The 20,805-nt window shown below is 35.7% G+C and overlaps 1 protein-coding gene across 1 annotated transcript in view; it reads right to left on the reverse strand.

Annotated features, from left to right (window-relative positions):
- The window catches only part of MYOM1 (myomesin 1), a 155,751-nt gene that overhangs the window by 103,300 nt on the left and 31,646 nt on the right, over positions 1 to 20,805 (reverse strand). Inside the window, exon 7 of the mRNA XM_040632692.1 lies at positions 2,874 to 3,014. Within this exon, the coding sequence (XP_040488626.1) occupies positions 2,874 to 3,014 (141 nt within the window). The remainder of the gene's footprint in view (positions 1 to 2,873; positions 3,015 to 20,805) is intronic.

Genomic DNA, 20,805 nt, shown 5'->3' on the forward strand with positions numbered 1-20,805 from the left:
GTTAAAAATGTAGATTATTTTTAACCTCCTTCAATTCCTTTGTGGTCAAGCCCAACAATGAGGAAGTATAATGATTATATTGAAGATATTCTTGAAATTGAGTCTCCTTAGACCTCTGAAGGTTGAACTTTCCCTTTGATTTTCTAATAAGAATAATTACTTCCAAAATTAAGTAAATATTGCCATTATGTTTATAAATTTCTGGTACCAGAATCTGTGTAGTTTGCTGAAAAACAGGGCTCAATATTTGCCCAAGTCTGAAATTTCTCATGGAATTCTACTAAAACATCTGGTAGACAAGATTAGTCCATTTCGTTTCTCATTAAACTTAGTAAAGTTTAATTTCTTTTTCCTTATCTCTATCTCTCCAAATATTAATAAGGTAGTCTTTACCAAGAAAGTGAGTAATATATCCGCTATAATTTTTAGAAAAAGGAAGATGGAAGATTTTCAGTTGAGTGTCCTGAAATAATTATCTCTAATTTCTTTTTAATGAGATAGGAAGTGAATGAATTAATAAGTGAATACAAGACAAATCGTCATGAGAATCTGCTTGGAATTCCATATAGAGGTAAATATATAATAGATTTGAAATGATCTTTGAAATATGATTCGATATATATAATAATAGATTTTGAATAAAATCTATGCTAGTCTTCCCCTGAGTTGAGACAATTCTTAAATAAGAGAACTTTAAGTTTAAGCTCACACTGCCTCTAAGGTGACATAGCTCTAGAGGGCAGAATGAAGTCCTGGTCTTACCTTTTTCATGGCAAATAAGATAAACCTCAGGAAGACTGTAATTATTTGACATGAGACCTGAAATACACTTAAAAAATATTTTAACCCAGGATAGCAGGAATATTTTTCTTTAAGTAAATGTAAGTGTATGTCGGTGATAACACTGCTATAATCTGGGTACAAAAGCAAGAATATGATGCTACCATGTTGACAAAACTATAGTGCTATAAATTTAAGATGAATTTCACACCTCCTCAATACTCTATCTCAACTCAAAAACTTGTTAGTGACACAAAATTAACTTAATTTATCTGACTACAAGAAGTGAAATTTTCAAGTGCCATCCAGAAGAAACAGTGTTTCCCAGAAACATACTATAATCACAGGGTGCAGTGTAGGTTGCATTGGCCAATCCTCAGCTGACTCAGCTCTTCCACTGCCAGCCATGTAACTTTCAGCAAGTCACTGAACCTTAACTTCCTTGTCTATAAATTGGTATACTAATACATCTCTAGGGCTGTACTGAGAACTTAGCAAGATAGTTTATATAAAGCATCTAGTTAGATTCTCAAAAAACAAGTGGTACTCAACAAAGGTTCATTTATCCCCCCATCTCCTTCTTAGATTGTTAATACTGTCAACACCATTATGAAGTGTTACTTTCAACACAGTAGTAGAATATAGGAGCTGGATCCATATTAAAAAAGGAGAAAAGGAGAACTAGAAATAAAACCAAGAAGATAAATTTTTCTTTGCATTTTCTTTTATTACAGTTTGTTTTGTAAATGATCATTTCTTGAGACTGGCCTTGAGGAGACAAAATGGTTTCATTTAGAAGAAAGAAGTCACTGAAAGTGAGAAGCCTCATTTCATGTGGTAGAGAGATGGAAAGGTATGCCATGTAAGTTAATGCTAAGTTAATGTGCTTTTTAAATATTTTTTTAAAAACAGAGTGGGAACAAAGCAGAAAATAAAATATTTTACTCCTCCAGCCTAGCCATCTCCTATGGAGAATGTCAGTGTATATTAAACTAGCTGTGAAGAGACTAAGCCTGGGTAAGCATACTTAGCAATATGTGCATATTTCAATGGAAAGTTCACTTAAAGAATCAGAGATATCAAAGATATCAAAGAAAAAGCTAAAAGCAGCGTATCATTTATCCCCTTACCTTCCTAACTGGAATCAGAGCAGTTATGACATTAGCTTCTGAAACAATTTCAAAAGGAACTATCAGAGAAGAATGGGAAAAAAAACACAGGGAAACAGAAGTAGGTCACCAACAATGACAACCACGTCATTGCCTCCTGAATTTCCTGATGGCATTTGCCCTGACAGGATGCCCTCATTTTGAGTATCACCTTAGCTCTGTGGGTAGTTCTCCGTTCAAAGGAAAATAAACAGGGAAGCCTCTGAAGGTTCCCATTAAATCTTAATTTGGTGTCTCAAACAGGTTTCAAGATTCCTCTAGATATTATAATCAATCAAAAAAAGCTTATATTTTTTAAAAAAAGAACACACACACGTTTACCTTATAAATACAAAAATTTGGCATTAACACAACTTGTAATTTCATGATTATTTTGTTTGAAGTTTGCCTCAAGATAACCAGTAATCTTTTTTACATTAAACAAATCAAGGCAAATAGGCAGGCATTCAAATTATGATGCCATTCTTTTAATTAGTCTATGTTATCTAAGATTTTTATCTTCCTAATGAATAATAATTAAAACCACACTAGCAACCACAATGGTTTCCCCCTGCTTAAATATAACATCTGATTTTTTTTTAGTTATCCAATATTTTATGGTTTTGAACTTTTCTTTCTACTCTAGTGACTATATATAGTGTCCAATCACTAGCATCCAATGCTCTCCTTCTAATTTCAGTCAGTTACATAACTAGAACCAAGTTCCTGATCATTCTCTTTTGTCATGTAGCCATCCTAGGTGATGGCAGATTTTCACAATGAACATATCTCCCTCAGTGCAGAGTTCCAAGGTTCCTCAGACCTTTCTCAATCAGTACATACTTAAGCACTCAGTAAATGTCAGCTGCAATTATTATTCATTACCTGATAACATTTACTCTTCACTTTCTAATATGTAAAGCCAGGAAGAGAATGCATACTTACCGTCCTGAGAAAATGGGCACGACATAGTCACTCGGTAGATTTTCCTTCTCTTCCCCGGAGAGAAGGCTCTTCTTGGCTCTCTTTGCTTGGGGGCTCAACTTGGACGAATAATCTTCTAACATCAGACTGGAATCTGTAAGTCTGAAACAAAACCCCTAATATTAGGTAGTAACGAAAAACTGCATTGAAAATATTAAAAAGGGCTTCTACCGGGAAGTTTTAACTTGGGGGAGATTTCACAGAATCCTAGGTTTCTAATGTTATATTATCTTTATCTTTAGAGCTAAAGTGGAATGAGAAAGACCTCATATAATGCACTCTATATAGACACAAGAAAAAAATAGGTCTATGGTAATTTCATACCTTTGTCCATTGCCCGCCCATCGCCCCTCCGAAAGTTTCAAGGGAAAACAGCAGTGTTTTTGTAATAGTTCCAAATATCCTTTGCTGTTAAGTTAATGTTCAAAATTTAGGAAAGCTATAAAAATGTTTTTATCTAAATCTTTTCAGAGGATTGATAAAGTATAAAATGTTCTGGATAGGAGGCCCTTCTCCCTTCCCCACCAAATCATTTTGATGCAGGACTCCTAGGTTCAACTCTGAGGCTTTTATGTAGTGTAGACAGGCTCCTCTCTTAGACGAAACACTGAGTTCATCCAACAAGAGTTAATATATTTTGTGTGAACACATAGTGTTGAGTAATTCAGAGAGTTACAGGGGCGTGATAAAGAACCCCTTGGTCAGTTCTGTTGTACAAAAAAAATCCACCCATGCACATTGTGCAAATGTGCATTTGGAGGTAGACAGTGTTCTAAATAAACAACAGCAAAAAAATGTATTAGCATGGCAGGAAACATGAGAGCAGAGATTGAACCTAGAGAAAAGGATTGATAAAACCAGAAGTACAATCAATCTTAATCTGCGTAGTTCTCAAATGAAATGAAATGCATTTTCATTCAAATATATTCAAGTGAGCATAAATTTCAGGAGCTCGTGGACTCTCTCAAATCAATCCATGGACTCGTGTTAAAAGCCCCTGGTCTACACTGTAATGAAAGATATTCACAATAGGGAACTCTACCAGAACTCTGTACTATTCTTGCAATTTGAAATGATTCCAAAATAAAACAGTATCAAGAAGTCCCCTTGTCTAGAGAAAATTTGGGAAGAAAGTGAAGCATGGATGTGATGTGGCATGGGAAGAGCAAGCTGCCCAGCTGTAACAGAGAAAACTTCCAAACCATCAAACCTGACCATTTCTCAATCTTGAAGAAGCATTCGGAAAAGCAAAGAGATGACCTACATCAAAAGCAGAAGACAGGCCAAACATAAACATAGTGCAAAAGGAACACGTAATAATGCAAGTAAATCTGTCCTCTGCTAAACAAGTAGCACAGAACTGTAGGGCTTCTAGAAAGCACGGGGTGTGCAGTGGCTCTGGGCCTGGGGGTATAGGGTGGGCTACTGCCTTTGATCCCCAGAAGAGAGTGGTCAACTTCTTCCTCTCCCACTAACTAGCTCCTTCCTTAGGGTGAATATCTAGGTCCTAGTCTATGGTCAGCATTAAAACTAAAGGTTAGAACCTTGAATTCAAGCTTGAGGATTGGTTACCAGTTGGAAGGCTGACTGAAATTTGTTCCTGGCTGCCTGTTCCAGGTAGCAGCAAAATGACTGCAGTCTATAACCCCAGCAGATTACAAAGTACAGGCTGTGCTAATACAGGTCTAAGGTTAAAGTGGTATTTTTCTTCCCCTCTTTAATTCACTACCATGCAAAATAAAATTAATTTTGGAGTTTAAGAGTTTCCTTTTTTTCTATTTATAGAATATTCACATTTTTTTTTCGTTTTGCTCTCACTTTTCTGTTTTTGCTCTTTTTTCTTTACTTTCATTCTAGGATCTATAGTCATTCTCATGAGCTCATATTTTCAACGTTTATTTACATTGAAACAGCTACGATTTGTCATTCTTTTTGTTGTGTTGTTGTTCCTTTTTTCTGTCATTTTCCCTTTAAGATGAATCTTTAAAATGATGCACTATTACATAGAATGTGCCAGAAGGTGATTATTCCATCCTCACAGGTAAATCACAGCGGCTGGTTTTTAATATTGAGCTTTATGGTAAACTGATTCATGGCACTATCATCAGTTTCCATTTCATATGTTATTTGGAACAAAAAACTTCACAAAAACCATTATGATGTTTTATATTATATAGTATTATTTAGAAAATCCAAAGTATTTAGAAAAAAAATCTTTGCTATGCTCTTTACAGTTTCTTCAAGCTTTTGAATACTAACAACAACAAAAAAAAATGCAGGGCACCCGGGTGGTGCAGTTGGTTAAGCAGCCAACTCTTGGTTTAGGCTCAGATCCTGATCTCACGGTTGTGAGATCAGGCCTGGGTTGAGCTCTTAGCTCTGTGCGTGCTCAGCACAGAGTCGGCTTGGGATTCTCTCCCTTCCCCTCTGCTTCTCCCACTTGTGCTCTCTCTCTCTCTCTCAAGTAAATAAATAAACCTTAAAAAAAAAAGCATATAAGGAATTAGAGGTTAAAATACCATACCAACAGACTACTGAGCAATAACTCACTTATTGAAGATAGCAAACAAAACTAAATTAGAGAAACATAAATTTTAAGGAACTATATAATAATCAGTGTAACTAATTATTTGAAGAAAAAGCCATCAATTGTCTATTTTGTTATGATCCATGAACACTGAAATCTAACATCATACTCTATCGAATTCTAAAGTTGAATATTGTTTTTAGAGGAGAATGTTTTAAGAAGAATATGTAAAATTTAATTTTTTTTGAATTTATATCAAAGGGTGAAATAAGCGAAATACGTCAGTCAGAGAAAGATATACACCATGTGATTTCATGCATCTGTGGAATTTAAGAAACAAAACAGATAAACATAGGGGAAGGGAAGAAAAAATAAAATAAGATAAAAACAGAGAGGGAGACAAATCATAAAAAACTCTTAACTCTAGGAAACAAACTGAGTGTTGCTGGAGGGGAGGTGGGTGGGGAAGATGGAGTAACTGGGTAATGGGCATTAAGGAGGGCACTTGATGGAATGAGCACTGGGTGTTATACGCGACTGATGAATCACTAAATTCTACCCCTGAAACTAATATGTCAACTAACTTGAATTTAAATAAAATTTTTAAAAGGATGAAATAAGGTTTTGCTAACCTCTTGGGTTTTTAGTTATATCTAAATTTTGAAAATAATCCTCCATCTTATAAGTCAGTTTCTGAGTAGACACTAAACTTGATATGCATGGATCTATTTGGGTCTTTTAACTATTAAAACTACAATTAATGTTCTTTATGTACTGAGCTTAAATGTTGAAGTTTTCCTGAAGCTTTCTGATTTCAGTTTATGAAGGCAATGAAATTAAGCAAGAGTTAAGGATTGATTTATGTGTGCATTCATGCACTTGCACATCTGTCACTGTGTCTAAGTACTAATTTTTGCACTCTGCTACTAATTGGGGTATGCCCTCTGCCTAAATTTTTGCCTAAATTTAACAGAACTTAAAGAAATGTCATGGTGTGTATGGCACCATCACATCTACAACCAGCAGCACCACAGAGAAGGGATGTAGCCAATATTCTCTGGAAATATTCCAGGAACTCAGAAACAGACTTACACCTTCATCCAATTCAAAAACTGAACAACAACAACAAAAGGTAACCTTCTGTTCTTTCAACTTCATAATTATACTTGACAGGAAAATAAAGAACAAAACCACTTATAAAATCCCAGAACTGGAAGAGAGCTCAAGGATATTTATAACAAGCTCTTCATTTTATAGAGTCAGAAGACATAAGCGTGCCTTTGTAACTTGCCCGTATTCACACAGCAAGCTGTAGCTGAAGTAGGGACTAGCACCCATGTAGGTCAGTGTTCTTACCACTATACCAGTGGTCTCTGACTTCTGTGACTGAGTACTCCTAATCCAAATATATTGCGGGCATGCCACCTATATATGTTTGTTTATTTATATGCTCTATGCATATACTGCTATATAAATAGTCACACTTTATGAAACACTCAGTCAATAGAAACATTTTAAAGACCAAATTTGAGGGGCGCCTGGGTAGCTCAGTCGTTAAGCATCTCCTTCAGTTCAGGGCGTGATGGGATCGAGCCCCGCATCGGGCTCCTCCACTGGGAGCCTGCTTCTTCCTCTCCCACTCTCCCTGCTTGTGTTCCCCCTCTCATTGGCTGTCCCTCTCTCAGTCAAATAAATAAATAAAATCTTAAAAAAAAAATAGAGACCAAATTTGATTTAAAAAAAGATAGAAGTGCCAATATTTCTTCCTATATTTCCACAGTTTGCCTTTCTGGACACCCCACTTTGGAGACCGTAATAGCGTATCACACTGCCTGTAACGACTCCCATGGTGATTTGTTATTCCTGAATTTATTCACAGGTTATGAAATCATCAAAGATCAATTGAAAATATAGCATTAAGAAACTCATTAAATTTTACATGAAATAAAATGCTAGTTCCCTAAAATTATACTTGTAATCATTGCATAACTTGGGGGAAATTGTCCTAGTTCACCAGGATGAGCAACTTTATTCATACTTACATTAAGTAGGGATCTGCTTATTGGCTATATCACTTTCTGAAAATGTGATAACCTATTGGCATGTTTCAGAAAATTGATGGGCTGTAGGCATTGTCTTTTGCCGATACTGCTCCCAAACCCAGCATCACCCATCCCTATATGCTCAGGCTATAGTGCATCATTGCTTTCTCTATCTATCTCACTGCCTACGACTACTTAGAGAGACGGAGAGTTTCAGTTGTCTTTGTATCTGCACTGTGTCCAGTGCCCAATGTTGTTCAATAAATGTTTACTGAATAAAGTGAAATCATTCATCCTCCTGTCATCACACCCTAGCCCAGTGATTCTCAACCTTGGCTTCACACCGGCATCTGCTAAGGAGTTATTAAAAATGATTAATGTAGAGGTGGGACTTCTAGTATGATGGAGTGAGTACTTCAGCAGTTACTCTCCCCAAAAAGCAATGATAAAACAGGATACAAGTGTCAAAACCAACCCATTCAGGACTCTGGAAATCAACCAAAGGCATACACTACATCGAGAAGAAGTTATTCATAAAAAACCCACTGAACTTTAGGTATGAACAATGGAAGTCTATGTGGCACTCTGCCTAGCCTTCTCCCCTCCCCTTCCCCGACCCCCGCTCAGTTTATAAGGTATTTCTATCAAAGCAGAAAAAGGCACGACAATCAGAATGTTCACTGCCAGAGGGGGCTGACTTGATTTGGAGCGGAACGTTTGAAAATCCCACATCCAGCAGCGCTGTGAGAAACACTAGCAATCTAAGTGGTAAACAAACCAGGGAAGACCAGCAATTCAGTTAGCCTCAGGTTCCAATCACAGTTGGGAAAAGCAGCAGACTGGCAGATCAGCCAGCAATTTAATAGGAAGATCTGGGAAACAAGACCACCAGGGGAAGCCTTCAAAAGTTCTCCCAGTGCCTGCATAGGAAAAATTGGAGAGGACTCAAGTTTTCCATACATCATTGGCTGACTAATCCTGTATTCATGTACAGAGGACAGACAAGAGAGTCTAGAGGTAAGCAAAGCCAGAATGTATATATTTAAAACTTATCTGAACTTTAAATGTCCTCCCTAACGTACATACAGATTTACTGCCAGAGAGTGAAAGCTTTTGTTTGAGTACAATATCTCACCATTCATTGACTGGTCATTAATCTATGCAAACACAAAGTGATCCTTATGAATTCAGGCTTAAAAATGAGAACAATAATTTAAAAAACAAATTGAGTAGAGACATCAGCAGTCACACAGTTTACATGCAGTTTACACACACACAGTAAACAGATTCTATAAATGCATTTAGACAAGTTATTAAAACCAAAACACAATGACCGCACATTTAAGGGAAAATTCAGAATCCAGAATTGCTACTATATATTATCTAACATGCACAACTTTAACAATAACAAAAGTTATGGAACATGCCAAGAAACAGGAAAATGTAATCCACACCAATAGAAAAAAAGCATTAAATAAAAACTGTCTCTGGGTGCACCCTGATGTTGGATTTAACAGACTTCAAAGCAGCAATTATAAATATGTTCAAAGACTAATAAAGGAAACCATGTTTAAAGAATTAAAATATTATGACAATGACTCAAAAAAAGAGAGAATGTCAAAAAGACATAGAAATTACAAAATAGGGGGGCACCTGTGTGGCTCAGTTGCTCAGGTCATGATCTCAGGGTTATGAGATTGAGCCCCACGTTGGGCTTTGCACTCAGCAGTGAGTCTGCCTGAGATTCTTTTCCTCTGACCCTCCCCCACCCATGCTCTCTCTCTCAAATAAATAAATATTTTTTAAAAAAGATTTAATTAATTTATTTATTTGAGAGACAGAGAGAGCACAAGCAGGGGGAGCCGGCAGAGGGAGAGGGAGAAGCCTGACATGGCACTCGATCCCAGGACTCTGGTATCATGATCTGAGCCAAAGGCAGATGCTTTACCAACTGAGCCACCCAGGTGCCCCTAAATAAATAAATCTTTAAAAAAAAAAAAAAAAAAGAAAGAAATTCTCAAATGGGATCAAATGAACATTGTGGAATTTGAAAGTATAATAACTTAAATGAAAAAATTATTAAAGGGACTCAACAACAGATTTTAGATAGAAGAATAAAGAATCAGTGAACTTGAAGATAAAAATTATCCAATCTAAAAAACAAAAAGATGGGACGCCTGGGTGGTTCAGTCAGTTAAGCATCTGCCTTCAGCTCAGGTCATGATCCCAGGGTCCTGGGATCAAGTCCCACACTGGGCTCCTTGCTCAGCAGGGAGCCTGCTTCTCCCTTTGCCTGCCACACCCTCTCCTTGTGCTCTCTCTCTGATAGATAGACAGATAGATAGATAGCTAAATAAATAAATAAATATCTTTAAAAATAAAAATAGAAAAATAAAAACAGAAAGATAAAGGAATGAAGAAAACTTTAAAAACCTTCAGAGATATGTGGGATAATATTAAACATACCAACTTATGAATAACAGTAATATTGAAAAGAGGATAAAGAGTAGGAAAATATATTCAAAGAAATAATGGCCTAACGTTCCCCAAATTTGATGAAAACTATTACTCTATGGATCCAAGATGCTCAACAAACCCAAGTAAGATACACACAAAGAGATACACACCTAGATGAAGCCAGAGAGAAATCTTGGAAGTAGGAAGAGTAAAATGGTTAATCACATACAAGAGAAAAATATATTAATGGTTGACTTTTCGTCAGAAACAATACATCCCAGAAGGCACTGATATGACATATTTAAGTTCTGAAAAAAATTTAGTAGAAAATTCTATATCCAGAAAAACAAAAGCAAAAATAAACTACTGGGACTATACCAAAATAAAAAGCTTTTGCATTGTAAAGGAAACCATCAACAGAACAAAAAGGCAACCTATTGAATGGGAGAAGATATTTGCAAGTAATATATCTGATAAGGGGTTAATATCTAAAATATGTAAAGAACTTACAAAACTCAACATAAAAAAATCTGATTAAAAAATGGGCAGAGGACTTGAATAGACATTTTTCCAAATAAGCATACAGATGGCCAAAAAACACATGAAAAGATACTCAACATCATTAATCGTCAGGGAAGTGCAAATCAAAACTACAATGAGATTATTGCCTTATACCTGTCAGAATGGCTAGAATCAAAAAGACAAGAAATAACAAGTACTGATGAGGATGTAGAAAAAAAGAATCTTTGTACATTATTGATAGGAATGTAAGCTGGTACAGCCACTGTGGAAAACAGTATGGAGACACCTTGAAAAATTAAAAATAGAAATATCATATGACCTAGTAATTCCACTTTTGGGTATTTAACCCTAATAAAATGAAAACACTAATTCAAAAAGATATATGCACCCCTATGTTTACTGGAGTATTATTTACAATAGCCAAGATATGGAAGCAACCCAAGTGTCCACTGATAGATGAATGGACAAAAAACATGTCATATATATATTCCATTCCACTATATATATATATTATATATGTGTATGATATATATATTATATTCCTTTATATATATATAAACATATATAATGGAATATTACTCAGTGATAAAAAAGGATAAGATCTTGCCATTACAACATGGATACACCAAGAAGACATTATACTAAGTGAAATAAGTCAGACAAAGACAAATACCATTTGATTTCACTTTATGTGCAATCTAAAAAACAAAACAAACAAACAAAAAGAAGAAATAGACCTATAAACATAAAGAACAATCTGATGGCTGCCGGAGGCAAGGGGGGTGGGAGGATGGGCAAAATGGGTCAAGGGGAGTGGAAGATACAGTCTTCCCATTATGGATGAATAAGTCATGGAAATGAAAGTTATAGCATAGGGAATATAATTAATGGTGCTGTAACACTGTCATGTGGTAACAAATGGTAGCTACACTTGTGGTGAGCAGGACATAATGTATAGACTTGTTGAATCACTATGTTGTACACCTGAAACTAATGTAGCATTCAATAAAAAATTTGGTATCCAATAAAACTATCACTCAAAACGGAAGGCAAAGTAAAGACATTCCCAGACAAAAACTGAGAGAAAATTACTAGGTTAGACCTGCCTTACAAGAATTGCTAAAGCAAATCCCTCAAGTTTAAAGGAAATAACAGGAAATTCAGACAGTAATCTGAATCCACAAAAAAATGAAGAGCACCACAAAGTAAATAATTGGGTAAATATATATTTCTACTCTCTTAAATATATATATATATATATATATATATATAGTCAAGTCTCTTAAATATATATACATTTATATATATTTAATATGTATATTTCTAGACTCTTAAATTCTTTGAAAGATATATGATTGCATAAAACTATAGTTAACACAGTGCATTATTGGGTTTATAATATATATATATATAATTGTAATATATATGACAATAGTACAAAAGGCAGGGGAGGAAATGAAGCTATATTGGAACACAGTTTCTATTTCTACCAGTAATAAATTAGTATAAATGAGGAGTAGAATGAGATAAGTTAATATGTGTATTGTAATTCCTAAAGCAATCTCTTTAAAAAGAAAACAAAAAATATAGGTAAGAAACGAAGAAATTAAACGGTACATTAAAATACCTATTTAACACAAAACAGGGCAATAAAGGAGGAACAAATTAACAAAGGATATGAGATATACCAAAAAACTCACAAAAGTACCAAATATAAGTCCAGCCATCTTGGTAATTTTATTAAATGTGAAGAGACTAAAAACTCCAAGGAACAGCAGAGATTGTCAGAATGGATTTTTAAAAATCAAATTGTATGCTGCTAAGAAAGCCACACCATAAATTCAAAGACACATAGGGGTACCTGGCTGGCTTAGTTGGTGAAGCATGTGACTCTTGATCTTGGGATTATGAGTTTAAGCCCTACCTTGGTTGTAGAGATTACTTAAAAATCATAGCTTAAAAAAAAATTCAAGGGGCGGCTGGGTGGCACAGCGGTTAAGTGTCTGCCTTCGGCTCAGGGCATGATCCCGGCGTTATGGGATCGAGCCCCACATCAGGCTCTTCTGCTATGAGCCTGCTTCTTCCTCTCCCACTCCCCCTGCTTGTGTTCCCTCTCTCGCTGGCTGTCTCTATCTCTGTCGAATAAATAAAATCTTAAAAAAAAAAAACAAAAAACAAAAACAAAAAAAATTCAAAGACACACATGTGTAAAGGACAAGAATGAAAAAGATATACCATGCAAATGATAACCATAAGGAGCCAGAGTGGCTATACTAATATAAAAAAAAATACACTTTAAACCAAAATATTACTAGGGACAGAGAGAAACATTTCATAATGGTAAGAGGGTCAATTCCTCAGAAAAGCATGACAATTACAACACCTACTAACAGAGTCCTAAAATATGTGAAGCAAAAAGTGACATAATTGAAAGAAAAAGCAGAAAATTGAAAATGACTGGAAACTTCAATACTCTAGTCCCAATAACTGATAGAATTAGACAAAAATCAGCAAGGATGTAGGTGTCTTAAATAACACTATCAATCAATTCGACCTAACAGATCTTTCTAGAATACCTTTCCTAATGGCAACAAAGTACATATTCTTTTCAACATTCTCCAGGACAGTTCATATGCTACCTCACAAAACAATCTCAATCAATTTAAATGGATTTAAATCATACAAAATGTATTATCTGACAGCAGAAGAGCTAAATAAGAATATATAGCAGAAAGGAATTTAGAAAATCCTCAAGTATCAGGAAACTAACAACATACTTCTAAATAACTCACTGGTGAGAAAACAAATCACGATGGATTAAGAGGATGTAATGAACTACATGAAAACAACAAAAAACACAACATATCAAAATATATGGGATACAGCAAAGCAGTGGCTAGAGGAAAGTTTATAGATTTAAATGTCTATCTTAGAAAAGAAGAAAGGTCTCAAATTAATAACTTAAGCACTGTTAGAAGTTAGAAAAAAGATTAAATTAAACATGAAGCAAAGAGAAGGGAGATATAATAAAGATTAGAGAAGAAATCAGTGAAATAGAAAAAAAGAACAACAAATAAAATCCATGAAACAAAAGTTGGTTCACTGAAAAGATCAAGAAAATTGACAAACCTTTCATTAGACTAACCATGAAAAATGAAAGAAGACACAAATTACCAAAGTCAAAAATGAAAGAGGAAACATCACTACCAACCCTAAAGAAATTACGTGGCTCACAAGTACATATGGTAGATGCATTTATATCAAGAAATTCAATCACTTAGGTGAAATAGAAAAATTCCTTCAAAGACTCAAGTTACCAAAACTAGCTTGAGAAGAAATTAAAACTCTGGACAGACCAATAATAAATTAAAAAGTTGAATTAGTAATTTAAAATCTTTGCACTAATGGCTTCACTGATGCATTCCATCAAACATTTAAAGAAAAAATAATACCAATTGCTTCCTAATTTCTTCCAAAACAGAAAGGGAAACACTTCCCAACTTATTTTGTAAGGCCAGTATCACCTGATATCAAAGCCAAACAAAGACATTATAATAAAAGAAAAATACAGACCAATATCCCCCATGAACATAGATGCAGAAATTCTTCACACAATATTAGCAAACTGAATCCAGCAAAATATAAAATATAAAACTAAGTGGAATTTATATACCAGGAAAGCAAGGTCGATTTACCATTTGAAAATCAGTAAGTGTAATATGCCATATTAATAGAATAAAGAAAAAACCACACTATCATCTCAATAGATAATAGTATTTGACAAAATTCAGCACTCCTTCATGTTAAAAACTCTCAGTAAAACAGGAATAGAAGGGAACTTCCTCAATGCGATAAAATCTATGAAAAATCTATGAAAAATCCATAGCTAGTATCAGATTTAAGAGTGAAAAAAATAAATGCTTTCCTCCTGAGATTGGGAATAAGGGTATGATATTTGCTCTTGTACTTCTATCCAACATTATATCAGAGTTTCCAGCCAGGGCAGTTAAAAAAAAACAAACAAAAACTGAAAGGAAGAAGTCTGTGTTTAGTTGTTGATGATAGAATCCTATAGGTAGAAAATCCTAAGAAATAAAAATACACACAAAAATGCTAGTACTAATAAATTAGTTCAGGAAGGTTACAGGATACAAAATCAAAACACAAAAATTAATTATATTTCTATGTACTAACAACATACATGCAAAAATACAATTAAGACAACTACATTCACAATAGTGCCAAAAATAGAAAATATTTAGGAATAACTTTGACAAAGAATTATAAAACTTGTATTTGAAAAATGACAAAACATTATTATGATAATGGTGAAAAAAGATCTGAATAAATAAACATTCCATGTTCATGGACTGAAAGACTTGACACTGTTAAAATGGCACATTTTTCAAAATTGTTCTGCAGTTTCAAAATGATTCTTATCAAAATCCCAGCAGATATTTTTCTTTGTAGAAATTGACAAGGTGATCTTAAAACTTCTATAGAAAAATGAAGGAACACATAGGCAAAAGATTTTTTGTAAAAGAGGGACTAAGTTTGAAGACATATTCACCAATTTCAAAACTTTTTCTAAGCAACAGTAATTAAACCCATGTGATACTGGTGTAAGGACAGGCATATAGATCAGTGCAACAGAATTGAGAGAAACAAACCTTTCTATTTATGATCAATTAATTTTTGATAAAGGTGCTAAGGAATTAAAGGGGAAAAGAAAGTCTTTTCAACAAATGATGCTGGAACAATTGTATATCCATATGTGAAAGGATGAATTTAGAACTTCACTCAATATCACACAGATACTTTAATTAAAAATGGATCAAATTTCTATACGTAAAAGCTAAAATTATAAAACTCTGAGAAGATAAGAGAGGGGCGCCTGAATGGCCCAGTTGGTTAAGCGTCTGCCTTCAGCTCAGGTCCCGATCTCAGGGCCCTGGGATCAAGCCCTGTGTTGGTGCTCCCTGCTTAGTGGGGAGTCTGCTTCTCCCTCTCCCTCCCCCTGCTTGTACACTCTCTCTCTCAAATAAATAATAAATAAAATCTTAAAAAAAAAGATAAGAGAAACTCTATGATATAAAGTTAGCCAAAGAATTCTTAGATATAACACCAAAAGCATGATTCAAAAAGAAACAACTGATGAACTGAACTTCATCAAAATTGGAAAGTTTTGGCCTTTGAAAGACACTGTTAAGAGAATGAAAAGAATGAGAGAAAATATATAAAATATTTAAATAACTCTGATAGGGGGCGCCTGAGTGGCTCAGTCATTAAGTGTCTGCCTTCGGCTCAGCGCGTGATCCCAGTGTTCTGGGATTGAGCCCCACATCAGGCTCCTCTGCTAGGAGCCTGCTTCTTCCTCTCCCACTCCCCCTGCTTGTGTTCTTTCTCTCACTGGCTGTCTGTCTCTGTCAAATAAATAATAAATAAAATCTTTTAAAATTTTTAAAAATAAATAAATAAATAACTCTGATAACTCAATAATAAGCAGAAAAAATCCAACTAAAAGATAAGCAAAAGATTTGAACTGGCATTTCACCAAAGAAGATATACAAATGGTTAATGAGAATATAAAAAGATGGTCAATATCATTAGTCATTAAGTAAGTGCAAATTAAAACCATAATGAGACCCCACTACATATCCACAAGAATGGCTATAATAAATAAGACAGAAAATAACTAATGTGGATAAACTGGAATCCTCATACATTGCTACAGGAATGTAAACAGTAAAGTCACTTTGGAAAAAAACAGTTGAATGGTTTCTCATAAAGTAAAACATAAGCTTAGCATACAATCCAGCTGATATTTTAGAAGGTACAGGAGAAAGGTTAACTCAAAAATAGCCTTCAAACTGTGTTGTATGTTAGAGTACCACTGAAATTTTCACAGGTTTATTAACTTTCTTTAATCATTTGGTTTATTCAACAGTTTCTAGAAATAGATTTATTTGGATTCTACTGTGTGCAAAATACTGTGTCTGACTACAGTGGGAGGGAGATACGAAGATAAATTAAAGACCCTAGCTTTCTGGGAGCTTTACAATTTAGTAGGGGAATAAATGCTACCAGGCCTGAACTGTTGTATAATGTTAATCAAGGAAGAAAGCACAGAAGGACAGAAGGCAGGCAGGCAAACAAGCAGAAAGACTAGTGTCAACAAAAGTTGAATCCATGGGCTGGAGAGACAATTTCTGTCTGAGGTTATCATGTAATCCTTTGTGGAAGAGCTGGACATTGAAAGATGAGTAGGTCATCCTAGGATGACATAGTGGTAGGTGCAAAAGCTTAAAAATAAAGACTCAATTTTTGTTGCTGCCTTATGTATGTGTTGCCATTAGGCTTTACTGAATGGTCACAATAGAGCTGAACTCATTTTTATTATTACAACAGTTTTCCTTTAGAAGTGCATCCTCATATCTATTTGCAAACTGTCGCATATCAACAAGTTGCTCAGCTGTTTACCAGAAGAAAGGAAGACACAGTGGTTTTAGTAAACTATGGGTCAGCTTCTAGAAAACCATCCTTCTTGGCTATCTTTGCTCATCTAGTCAGCCACTCCTGGGGGCTTCTCATATCTAAGTTCCATCTCTTTCATCTTCAGGACCCCCTGAAGGGTCAGGAACAAGCACTTGAAGTTTGCAGTCTCTTTTTTCATTTTTACTTTTCCATCAGCCACATTTCTCCCTCTTGCAAAACTTGAAAGACAATACTTTCTTTGGGATTTCATGAAAAGGTTGTTTTGGATCTACTTTTGATCTAGAGCAACTTCATTCAATGATCCTTCTTTGATATGGGTATCATGTCGGGCTCAACACTTTCTGCTGACCTTTCAATTCTCTTGTTCCCCCATCTCGACACTTAATGGAGGTTTCAGGAGAACATCAAAGTTAGCAGGTAAGTAGGAGGCTTTGAGTCCCTTCTTTTTTGCTAATGTACTTTGCAGGAAACGCTTCTTAGATGATATAAACATGAATTTAGTTTGATCAGCATCACTCCTAAAATTTACTGACATGTAGTGTCATAATAAACAACCATCCTTCGGGATTTTTGTTTGTTTTTGCAGTATTTGCCTTACACTTATCCTTTTTCCCCCTCTCCATTTCACTTTCAGCCACAGAAATATCTCATTTTTAAAAAGCTTTTAAAAAATGTTCAGTTACTTAAATAGAAATAAAACCACATTTTTTCCTTCTATTTATTGCTTTATTTTCCCACTATTTAAATTCCCTCTAATGAGTAACATTTTATCTTCTTTCTGGTAACTTTCCACAGCTAACGTATAGCCAGGATCTAAAAGCAAATACCATGGGGGGTCTGAACCACTTCTCAACATGAGTGTACAACAGTCATGCATTCTAGAAAAGGCAGATGAGTACAACACTGAGATTTTTAAATCTTTTATGGTTCTTTTCTACATATACCCTTCAGTTTTTATCTGACTATTTTAGAAATTAATCTAGATTATGGCCTATTTTTAAGTAGAAGTGAAAGGGTTTACTCCTTATTTCCTTGATATTATGCAGGGTGCTTGAAGATAATATCAGGAGACACCTTTTATAAAGTCTAAATCTGCAAACTAAAAATTGTCCAGGACTTGTAAAAGTTAGTCTTCCTAACTTATTTACAAGGCAGCCCAGAAACCCACATCCCAACCCACTTTGAGGAAAAGGTCAAGCCTGTTGCAATGGCTTCCGTGGGCTTCCAGAGTTCACAGACCTCTGTGGGGAAGCTCAGTTACACCTCGCTGCCCAACCAGCCAGAAACAGAGATAACATTTCACATCAGAGCCTGGGAGGTACCATTTTGCCCTTCTTCCACCTTTGGCTGACTCCTTCTATTCTTACTTTATTAAAGGACATGCTTTCGCTCTCACAGGATGGTTCACCTTTCCGGGGAAGATGAATGCCATTCTGTAAGTATCTTGTATCATCTAAAATTGAATTTAACCTGCAAAAGGGCCCAGCAAATAATATTTTTGGGTAATAAAGCATTGGTAGCAGAGAATGAACCACATCTTTCCTGGCCTCAGTGTATCGTAAAAGGAAGGGCTTGAGTTAGATGAGCTTTTGGTATCTTCCTGCCTCACCCATTTCACAGTTCCATGGATCTACAAATTGCTGATTATATGAAGCTGGTATTATCAGGAGTGATACTTCTAATTCTTTGTATGCACACAAGACGTTTATAGCAGTGAGAGTAAGGACAGGAGACTGACACATGGTGAGGGCTACTCTCCTTGGACTCAGGGTATGTCTTTGGGATTTAGAACATAATTGCCTTTTAAAGAAGCAATTGACAATAAACTTGCCTATTTCTGGGGGAAAAAAAAGTAACTAGCTTTTCTGCTTTCATTAGATTTTCCTCTGACCTTCTCCGGTCATATGGGAAGTAATTTAACTCATCATTTTCTGGGCACTTAAATTCTGGAAGACAAATTCCAGAGCGTTGTATTGATTTTTGTAACCCAGGAACTGTGGTGCTTTTTCCTTATATATAATAGTTAAACTTTTACTTAGAGAAGAGGCTATAAGGCTATTTCTAGAGGAGAAAAGATAAGCATACACAACCTGGATATATCAGTAGCTTTACAAGCAAACTTCATTTCCCATAACAGTCTATGGTTCAATAATTTTTTGGAATTCAGATTCAGCTACTTGAATCTATAGGTGGACTCAAATCCCCATACAATATGGTTATTTCAGGTGTTTTTCTTCTTAAGTGCCATAAAAAGCACTATCAATGGGACAAGCTACTTTGTTGGATCTTGGGAATGGAGAATAAGCATGTGGTTTTACCATCACCACATTACCTAAAGAGAATCTCAGAAAATTCATTGTATACAGAAAATCTACATGGATCTCTTCACAGCCTCAAAACTATGTGGCTACAGGAGCTGAAAAGCCCTATGAAAAAAATCTGGTGGGATTCAGAATTCAGCAATAACTAACAGATCACCATATCCATTCTGACTGCCCATCTGCTCCTACCCGGACTATAGCATTAGCCTCTTACCTGGGTAACCTGCTTTTACTTGTGCAACAGTCTGTTCACACAGCAGCCACACTGATCCTGTTACAACTTAAGTCAGCTCATGTCATTCCTCTGCTCAAAACTTTGTCACAGCTCCCTCCCTCTAACTTAGAATAAAAAATTCTTACAATGGCCCACAAGACCCTATACAGTTGGCCTTGCCCTGTTATTATTACCTTTCTGACATCTTCACCTACTCTTTCCCTTACTCCTCCATTCCCTCAGTGGCCTCAATGCTGTTCCTTGCTGAAAGGCCTTGCAGTGGCTATTCCTGATGCCTGGTGCACCTTTCCTCTGATGACTCCCTCCACTACTTCGTGTCTTTGCTCAGCTATTAGCCTCTCAAAGAGGCCTGACTACCCTATCTAAAATTCCGACTTGCACCCCTGCCCCACATACCTGATCCCTCATAGCATGATATAAAGATCAATGTTTTTTTGTTATGTTTATTGTTTATGGCCTGTCCCTCCATGCTAGAATATATGCTCCATGAGGGCAGGAACCTTTGTCAATTTTGTTCAGCAATTTACCCCAAGCAGTGTTTAGCACACAGGAGGCACTCAGTAAATATTTGTTGACTGAATGAGCAATACCTAAACTTCAATGACTATTCCCCATGTGCCAGCTATTACACTAAGTACCTTATGTCATTTCTTTTAGACTTCGCAACATGAGGGACCAACATTTTCCCCACCTCAAAGATGAAGAAACTGAGAGGTTAACTACTTCTGAAGTCACAAGCCTAATTGCAAGGAAGTACAGGCCTGTTTGACCCCAAAAGACTATCCACTTTGCATTATAACATCTGGAAATGAATATGCAGAAAATGGATACTAGTCTGATGCCAACAGCTGAGGTCAAGACACAAAAATGTCCCCAAGGCAGATTTCTTCGGTAATGTCTTTTGAAACCACACCAGGGTGGGAAATGGAACAAGTTTTCAGGTCCCCGTCAGTCTCTGCTGTAATCAGACCCGCGAATGAAAGATGAGGGCTTCTGTGTTTAATGGTCTCTATTTTTAGCACTGTTATCTTCTGTCTGAATTGGAACTGTTTGGAGCATCAGCATGTTCTTTGCAAACTATAATAGTAATTTCAAAAGAGGTTATTATCTGGGTAACAACTGAGGGGAGGAGATGAACATGACATGAGTGTAGGTGAATTTAATGTCAGGCGGAATGCCCCAGGCAAGTCATTCATGCCGCAGTTTTCTCATCCCCACACTCTGACTTCTACAGTCCCTTGTGAGTCACTATGTCTGATTCTAAGTGACAAGTTAAACAGTCTGAGAGGTTCCA

The sequence above is a fragment of the Ursus maritimus genome, unplaced genomic scaffold (assembly GCF_017311325.1).
Source record: "Ursus maritimus isolate PB19 unplaced genomic scaffold, ASM1731132v1 scaffold_18, whole genome shotgun sequence".
NCBI lineage: Eukaryota > Metazoa > Chordata > Mammalia > Carnivora > Ursidae > Ursus > Ursus maritimus.